Source organism: Microtus pennsylvanicus, chromosome 2, assembly GCF_037038515.1.
Source record: "Microtus pennsylvanicus isolate mMicPen1 chromosome 2, mMicPen1.hap1, whole genome shotgun sequence".
Classification (NCBI taxonomy): domain Eukaryota; kingdom Metazoa; phylum Chordata; class Mammalia; order Rodentia; family Cricetidae; genus Microtus; species Microtus pennsylvanicus.
In genome coordinates, this window is record NC_134580.1 from 71,295,617 (window position 1) to 71,305,008 (window position 9,392).

General features: G+C 55.4%; 1 protein-coding gene across 1 annotated transcript; it reads right to left on the reverse strand.

The window, feature by feature from the left end:
- Nucleotides 1-361: 361 nt before the first annotated feature.
- Nucleotides 362-1,815, reverse strand: C2H11orf96 (chromosome 2 C11orf96 homolog). Its single transcript, XM_075961498.1, has one exon. The coding sequence runs from the start codon at nucleotides 1,328-1,330 to the stop codon at nucleotides 959-961; it is 372 nt and encodes a 123-aa protein (XP_075817613.1). The 5' UTR covers nucleotides 1,331-1,815; the 3' UTR covers nucleotides 362-958.
- Between the last annotated feature and the right edge of the window lie 7,577 nt (nucleotides 1,816-9,392).

Genomic DNA, 9,392 nt, shown 5'->3' on the forward strand with positions numbered 1-9,392 from the left:
CACCACCACCACCACCACCACCACCACCAAGAAGTCATTGTCAGGAAAGGCCAGAGAGTGCTAGGTGACCTGGACCTCCCTGGGAGGTCAACTGCACAGAGAGCGCTCTCCATCCTCAGAGCACCAGCCTCACGTCTCAGGCCATGTGGAGAGCAGACCAGGATGGCAGGAGCACCCTTGGCCGGGTGAGGACCCACTTAGGTAGGCAGGTGCACCAAAGACGTAGCCTCACTCTGGAGACGGAAGTTTTCTGGGTTATCCCCACTTGGCCCTCCCTGCCCCTTCCTCATCCATATTTCCTTCTCCTCTGCTGTCCAAACCGGACCCCTAAGGTTCAAGAAGTCCAAAGGCTGGAAAAGTGCACTGTGTAAATATATTGACTTTATTTGTGTCCATTCGGACGCCTCACAGACAACATCCAAGTAAAAAGACCGTTAAATAAAACGCCTTCAGCTATTGCAATGCAAAAATAAATATCAATCCTTCGGCTGCAGCAGCAGGCGCGCTGCGCCCCAAGTCCCCTCTGCCAGCCCAACAATTATAAAAAGTGTTCAGCGAGAGTGTCGCGTGAGTGTGAACGGATGTGCGCTGGGGGTGGGGCACAGTGGAGCGGTGTGCAAAATCGGAGTTGCAAACCAAAGGCTTTGCAGCGGCGACCCCAGGGTCGCGGCGAGCCGACGCAGCGCGGGCTGCCTCCCGCGCACACTCACAGCAGAGTTCTTACTGGGGAAGAGTTAAAAAATAAACATTTACAAGGGCAAAGAAAGCGACTCCCCTCCCTGGCGTCCCCGAACGGGCTCCGGGGCTCCGGCGTGTCCTCGGCCGGGCAAGAGTCAGAACGAGCGAGGAGTGCAGATCCCCGGTAGTCCGGGCCGCCTCGGGGTGCGGGTCCCCTCCGGGTGCGCCCGCTGCTTTCTGGCGCGTGGTGGCGGAGCGAGTCCCCAAATCGGCTGCTGCCTCACAGGGCCGAGTCGGAGTCGCTGGAGTCCAGGCTGTTCCTCAGTTTGCAGCTGCCGAGAGGCTCCCTCTGCAGCGACAGGCTCTGCGTGCTGCGGCGCAGGCACTCCAAGCTCTGCAGGAACGACTTCTTGGCCTTCTCCTCCTCCATCGGGGACACCCCCTCCTCCTCCACCTCCTGGATCTCGTCGAAGGTCACCGGCTGCGTCTTGAAGCGGGACTGGCGCGGCCGCCGCAGCCGGCCCTTGCCCTTGGGCAGCTTGGCGGGCCGCACGGGCTGCGGGAACTCATCTGCCAGGCACACGAAGTGCGGCATCACCGCCTGGTAGTTGGAGCAGATGCCCATGAGCTCGCCAGGCTTGGCGGCTGCCATGGCGCCGTCGGTGGCTGCGGGGCCGGGGGGCGGCGGGGCGCCCGGGCTCTCCGGGGGCGGCCGCGACTCCGGGGTCCCCCGGGAGGCGGCAGCCTGAGGCTCTCCGGGCGGGGGATCCAAATCTGCTGCGGGGTGGCGGCGGGCCTCGCTGGCCCGAGCCGGCGCTGCCGTGGAGGGATGGCGGGCGGGCGGGCCCGTCGGGGGACGCGGGATTGTGCTGCGCTACTCCACGGCGCTCCTGGAAGCTCCCTGCAGCTGCTGTCGCTGTCGCCGTGTGCCTCGCGGCGGCCCGCCTCGTCACTTATATAGCCCGCCTCTGCCCACACGACTGCGAGCTCGGATGACAGCGAATGCCATTTAAAGCGTGCGAGCCCCGCGCCCTTCCGCCTGACGTCGCCCTCCCCGCCACTCTGGGAAAGTAACGGCCCCTTTCCCGGCCCCGCCCGCCGGGCCCCGCCAGCCACGCTCCGGAAGGCGCGCCCCGCCTGCCGCGGTCCATCCAGCGTGAACACCCCGCTGCTCAGGGACCCTGTTACCCGGACCCACAGAACTGGGCCACCGCTGTCGGTCTTGGGACACCCTCAGACTCATGTCTAGACTGACCCGAGTGGCCGCGGGGTTTCAGGTCGCTTCCCCGGCCCCCAGTTCCAATCACTCCGGAGGCGCAGACGAGGCGCAGACTTTTCTGCCTGGAACCGTGCCAGACGCACTGACTACAGGGCAGCTGCTGGTGTTCGCAGCCAGGACGCCCGGAGCTGAGCTCCGAGAAATGGGCAGGCTACTGAAGCCCTGCCACCCCCCTCCCCAGCCACCTTACAGTACGGGGGGGGGGGGAGGAGGGAGGGAGGGAGGGAGGGAGGGAGAGAGAGAGAGAGAGAGAGAGAGAGAGAGAGAGAGAGGCACGCTCACGCATGAATACAAACACGCCCCATTATTCCATTCCAGTTCTTCCCTACATGCTTTTCTCCTCACTCTCTCCACCCCAAGTCCCTCTGGCACCCCCATTCATGAACCGCAGAGTGGCACTTGGATAGGGAACTAACAACAACAAAACAACAATAATAGCTCCCATCTGGAGCACTCTTTCTATCAGAGCCAGCCAGCAAGCTCCCTGTACATACATTATCTTGTTCATCCTCCTAACAGCCGAGTGGGATAATTAGTATTCCTTCAATTTCACACGAGAAAAGGGAGGCTCGGAAGGGATAATTAACTAGTCCACTAGAAACGATGGAAACAGGTAGGGTGAACTCCAGAGCCCAACAGTATGGGTAGCATTTTCAAGACAAATCCCACCAGTGAGTGAAACAAGACCTTGGAAAGAAGGTCACAGAGCAGCCCTTGCTCAAGCTCCAAGGCCCCAGGAGGTAACTCTTTGCACCCTGCCTGCGGAACCAGGATGCTCATGGCCTCTGGCAATAGAGGGTTATCAGTGGGGTTTGGCCTGCATATATACCCACTCACCAGTGTCTTTTAAGAATTTGTGTGTAGGTGGTGGTGCACTCGGTAGGCAGAGGAGACAGATATCTGTGAGTTCCAGCCCAGCCTGGTCTACAAGAGAGAGTCCCAGGACAGGCAAAAAGCTACAGTGAAACCCTGTCTCCAAAAGAGGGGGGGGGGAGAATTTGTGTGGGAGCTCAAGAACTAAATGGGAGCAATGGTGAATGAGAGATTGAGAGGTGGAGACCAGAGGATCAGGAGTTCAAAGCCAGCCTGAGCTACATGAGTTTGTCAAGAGACGGAGAGAGAAAAAGAAGGAGCCCATAGCTTCCATCATAAAAGTTGCATGGGGGGGGGCATGAAAACACCAACAGAGCAGGTGGCTTAAAGGCAATGCAGAGAAAGAGGTGTTCAGGGAAGGCTTCTTCAAGTGGGGGGCACTCAGCCAGCACCTGACAGACAATTACAGTAATGCACTGAAGCAGGTCTGGTTGTGCATCAGCTCATGCCAACCACGCCATGTTGTCTTCTCAGCAGCCTTGGGAAACCAGAACCTCTACCAGGGTTGCGCGCATGCGTGAGGAAACAAAGGCACAGGAGAACTTAGCCACAGCTGGTCAGCAGCACAGCTGAGATCCAGGCATGTGGCTCCCATGTGCTCACTCTTACCCACCACACTGTGGGGAGGGGTGCCAGGGCGGGAAGAAAGAAAGCCTTTGGCGTCAGGATTCTCGGCATAAGGCAGCCCTGGGTGAGGGCAGCCTGTGAGACTGAGCAGGAGAGGATGAGAAGCGGGGACAGACTCTGAAGGTCTTGAGGCCATGCGGCAGAAGCGGAATTGCATCATGAGGGCATCAGTAGGGCATTGAAGGGATTTCCTCGGGTTGATGTTTTTCAAAGCTCACTCTGGATATTGTGAGGAGAGAGGCGTGGGAAGGAGCTGAGGAACTCACTCAATTGCCACGTGACCTCAGACTGAGACCACTAAAGCCTTGCATGAGGCCTGAGGCCACGGAGATGCAGGAAAATGTTTTGCTTTGGGATTTGTCTGAAGATGGGGTGTGGGGCAAGTCATAGGGATCAAAGCTAACTTCTCAGCATTTGGCTCCAGCAAGCGTTCAAGGGTACCGTCGACTGTCAGGGGAGGGGGAGTGCCATGGTAGAGTCTGCCAGCTGTCCATCAAAACTCACTTTCGGCCCGGGTGGGACTTGAAATTATATTATATCAGATCAAAATTATATCAGGTGAAAGAGCAAAATCAGTTTGCATAGTCCTTAAACTTGAGGCCACTGTTCTTTGCATTGATTTAACACAAGTTTAGCAATGCTCGAATATCAATAGGGGTACCAGGATGGGAAAACTGTCCCAGAGGAACCCCCTCAAATTCTAGTACTGGCTTAAACAGCTACTGAGGAGTGGAAAGCTGGGGACCTTTGTTATGATGATCACTGACATCATGTGTGGCAATTTGGAAGTCAGACCGAATGCCTACTGCGCCTATGTAATTCTAGAAAGATGGTTGGGAAGAACACACACAAAAGCCATTTGCATGAGTTGGCTGCTTGTTGCTGCTTTTAGCAAGATATTACAAGAAAGAGATTGGCTGGCTCGCAAGAAGAGACAGGCAGAAATAGAGCCCAGAAAACTGATATCCTTGGGTTGGAAAAGCCACTTAGACATCCAAAGGGGCAGTGATCAGACCTTGGCCCACAACCTCTTAGAGCCTTCCTGTTATGCCAAAGAATAAGGCTTCAGAAATGCCTCTGGAGCCAAGTATTTGATTAAAGGTGTATTCCAAGTCTGTCATTTCAGATGTCCGGGGTAGCGGGGTGACTGTCATTGTAAAACAGTAAGAAGTGATGGGTTGGCCCAGAAAGTCAGTGACTGTCAGGAAAGGAGTGCTGGGTGTGGCTAATGGTCACATGGGACTTTCTAGAACCAGATATACCTGAAGCCAGGTAAGGTTCTAAAGGAGTTGGTATCTGTGGGAGCCCAGGATGGACTGTTCTGCATAGTGTGAACAGGCAACCAACTGCCAGCTTGGTCAGTGGTCAGGGACACAGGGCAAAGGGGTCATCTATACAGAGCTTCCTCCAATGGTTCAGAGAGGCTTGGCCAGAGCCCTCTAGTTATCCACACAGCTAGGTACATCCCTCAGTGTCCTCCATGTCCTCCATAGCAGGGGTCACTCGGCTGAACTGCCATCTGTAGAATGTACCCCATCTGCCCAAAAGGAAATGCCTTCTGTGGCTTTTTTCTCCCTCTGGCCAGAACAGCAACGAAGATACCATGGGAACTTCATGTTAAAGGCAACAGTACCGCCATTAATCTGGGTCCCTCAAGGGTCCCGTGGCGCTGAGCTAGCTACTAGCATGAATGTTCCTCGGGGCTGTGAGAAAACAACTGCATATTTTAAAGCTCTTCTAAGGTGGAGTCTTTACATTGACATGGCATTGCTTCGGAGAGAGTCATGACCTGTCCAAGTGGAGATGCCAAGCAGGGATGGGGCTTAGGGGAGGCCTGTGGGGCGGGGGTTCATCAGGACTGAAGGTGTGGGAAAGGCCAGGATAGGCCTACTCTGGGAGCAGGGCCGGGGTGGTCAGTTGGTCAATAAACGGCTTGCTATCCAAGCGTGAATCTCTGACTTGGATCCACAGAACTCACGTCAAAGAGCGGGATGTGGTAGCATATGCTTGCAACCTCAGAACTGGGGGCGGGGTATGTGGAGACAGGCAGATGCCTGGGACTCACTGGCCAGTCAGCCCTAGGGGCGTGTCAGGTCAGTGAGAGACCCTACCTAAAACAAGGTAGATGACTGCTGAGTCAGACTACTGATGAGCTCCAGGCCAATGACAGAGACCGAGAGAAAATGTCAGAATCTAAGAGAAGGGTTCTCACCGGATGGGAGTCCAGGGCCTGCCCTAGCCTGGCTCTACCATAGACAGGCCACCTGGTAGTCTGCTTCCAGCTGCTGTGCCTCCTCCACAGTGTGAAGCAAGCCTTCCTCCTCACCTTCCTCAGGGCAGCCACTCAGCCACCCTACCCACCTTGCTTCGCCATGGACCCATCTCCATCTGGGAACTCTTCCTATTCGTTGTCTCATTGCTTCTCTTCGTCCCGGGCCTTCAGTGCTGGTCACTGCCTTTCTCCAGCACCCAGGACGGAGCTGGCACACAAAGGGGCACCTAGGTCTTTTTTGCAATGGACAACCATGCTTTCACCATTTCCTGTGGCTCCTTGCCTCTGCCAAGCCTTCCTTTCTAACAGGAAGCTCTCCTGGCTCCAAGTTCGCAGCCAGGGGCAGCTACCCTGGACTGTCCCTCTCTACCCTCAGATGGGGATTTCCTGAGCCTGGCACCGGCAGGGCAGTGACAATAGCGAGAGAGGTTTGTGCTTCACAGTAAGCAGCCCAAATTAGCCCCGAGGTCATCCTTCTTGCCTGGAGACTGCTCACATAAGCGTCTAGGAATAACAGAGAGGATGGACAGATGGGATTTTCCCCTGAAAATGAGGACTGTAGCATGGCTCAGTGGCAGCTTTTGCCCAGCATTCTTGAGTTACAACCAAACAGCAACAACAGTAAGCAGCCGTCTGAGCTCCCACACTGCCCTAACTCATCCACAACTACCTCCACCTCAGGATGGTGCAAGAACTAGCTCCACCAATGGTGGCCTTTCTGCACCCCCCCCCAACCAAGAGTCGGCTGCCAAGGGTTACTACCAGGTCTGGAGGTCACACAGCTAGAGTCCTGGTCCTGCTCTGCCATGGACTTGTTCTGTCCCTGGAGCTGGTCATGCTGACTCTTGGCTTCTCACCTGGAAAGCCCTAGTAAGTCTGGGGCCAATGGTCTAAGTATGGGCAGGTCCTCAGAGAGCCCCGCACGGGTTAGCATGAAGGCAACCCCCCACCCCGGTTATGATCTCATGCTTAAGTCTTTCCAGGCCTGTCTTAGTGAAAGATATGCCAGGGATCTGGGAAACCCCCACTGCACAAGACATCTGGGGCTCTGTGTCTGTATGTCCCTGCCTGACTCACAGCTTGGAAGTCATAAGTCACGGAGATCAGGTTTCTAGGGTGGAAGTCCTGGTGTTGGACTGTATATCGGGTGCTGCTGCCCAAAGCAGGGCCCAGGGGGCTCTAGGGACATTAACCCATTATTTAATACTCCCCAGCTAGCCATCCTCCACAGGCAAAAGATCCAATGCCTTCTATTAGTTCATTTTTTCTTAATTTTTCAAAAATTATGTGTTGGTGTATGTGTGATGTGTGTGTTGTGGGCGGGGCTAAAGGCCAACTCAGGTGGTATTCCTCTGGAGCCCTCCACCGTGTTTTGAGACAGAGTCTCTTACTGGACCTGGTGCTTTCTTAGGCTGACTGCCCGAAGAGCCCCAGGGATCTTTCTTTCTCCACCTGCCCTGCCCTGGAATTACAAGCATGCCCTGACTTTTTTCCCCCCATGATGGCAGGGATCAGCTTCAGGTTCTCGTCTTGTGTGGCCAGCACTGCACTGGCTGAGCTCTCCAGACCATTTTGGTTTTTTGATACAGGATCTCATGCAGCCTAGACTGGCTCAGGATGACCTTGAACTCCTGATCCTCCAGCCTCTGTTTCCCAAACACTAGGATTCCAGGCTTGTGCCAATGTACCCAGCGAAGCCTCCTGTTCTGTCACAAACATGGTGGCAAACCTGGGGGTGGGGTCGCCCACTGGAACTGCTCAGGTACTGGACACGAACATGGTGGCAAACTTGGGGGTGGGGTCGCCCACTGGGACTGCTCAGGTGCTGGATTCCTGCTGCCCACTGGGCTGAGTTTGGAAGGCGGGGAACTCTGGTAGGGGACATTGTCTAATTTACACATGGCCTTGCTTCGATGCTCTGGGATGGGGTAGTGATTGAAGAGGGTACAGGATAGTCATCTTCTTGTCAGGGCTGCAGCCCTGGGCACACAGGGGGACGCAGCAATGGGCTCAGTTGAGCATTTACCACGCGCAGACTCTGGCCCCTGCGTGGTAAGTTCATCATCTCACCTAATCCACCCTCCGGACTCCTCTGAGGGGTCCTAGCACCTTATCTGACTTACAGATGGAACCATGTGTGTGTGTGTGGGGGGGGGAGGACTTGGTATTCTTCCAGGGCCTGCAAGTCCTGAAGCAGGAACTCAAAGCCAGGTGGGTGTGCCTGACTCAGGAACATGCCCTTGGTTTGCCCCAGCTCACCTCTCCTACCGTCCTCTGCTGACAGAAACTAACACGAGACCAGAAGTCAGCTGTCTGGGCTGTGACTTTGAATCTGTTGTTTTAAGAATCTATTTCTAAGCTGCAGGGTCCCACCTGGGAGGTGAGGTAGCTACTAGGTCTGGAATCTTTGGAGGAGGGTACAGTGACAAGGAGAACCATTTGAAGAAGCAGGAGCTTTTTCTCAGGCCAGAGTGGCCAACAGGCCAGGCGTGGCTGAGGGAGAAGCCCCCGTCCACAGAGAGCACATGAAGTAAGATGGCAGCGCACAGACAGGGGCCTCTTCCTCCATCTCCTCCACTGTCCCCACCCACACTTTGGCTCCGGGGCAGAGTTAGCTTTAAAAAGCCCTCATCAGGTCTCCATCTATGCTCACTGCTCTGCTTCCAAGGAGGCTCTAGCATGCTGCCCCAGGGTGGTAGAGGGCAGGATGTGAAGGTATCTCAGGAAGCCAAAGCTTCCCAGGCCCTAAGAACACATGGCAGCTGAAGAAGAGGGCCAGAGTGACAGCTCCTGAGTCCCTCTTCTGGTTTCCCTGGGTTTGGGTGAGAGTGTCAGGTCCCTCCCAGTGCCTCCCGAACTACCCTGGCACAGACCTACTGTGAGCCATAGCCTTGGTAAGCTGCCAGATCCGCCCCGCTCCCACTTACTCTGAAGTCTTCTCAGAATGGGTCTCAGGGACCTAGGTACACAATGAGAGGCGGTATTTCAGATGGGCTGTCTGGGTCAGTCTGTACTTTGGGATTTCTCTAACCCAGCATGTGTGGGTTTGTGTGTCTCTATGCGTATAAGTGCTTGTGTGTGGGTTTGTGTGTCTCTATGCGTATAAGTGCTGGTGTGTGGGTTTGTGTGTGTGCACATGCATATGTTTGTGTTTGTGTATATAATGTGAACGGGACATAAGAGGAGTGAAAGGGAGCAGACAAGCAACAGACAGGATGTTTTGGACGGCCATGCCTCCCCTGGTCACACCTCCTCTCCCACTGGTGCCCACTCCACCCTGCAGCAGGCCCTTGGCACAAAGCCCACGACTTCAGCATCCCTAATAACTGCTTCTCTTCACTCAGAATTAGCACTTGTCTGGAACAATTGGGAGCATAAAAAGTGCTTCAATAATTTGGCTGGAGGGTTGCCATGACGATACTCAGCAAGCTCCAAGAGGGGGTGTGAGTGTGCCCTGAACAGCCAACAGGCAAAAGAGAGAGGGCAGAAAGACACAGAGGTTCAGAGCAGTGGGGAGGAGCTAGGGAGGCCTCAGGGGAGGCCTCAGGGGAGGCCTCAAGGCAGACCCTCAGTCCCCAGTGGTCCTCTCTTAACAGCCATGAGCTTGCTCTCTAATCTGGGCTGCACTGTTCCTTGAGCAGTGGGACGCCAGCTGCTGACAGG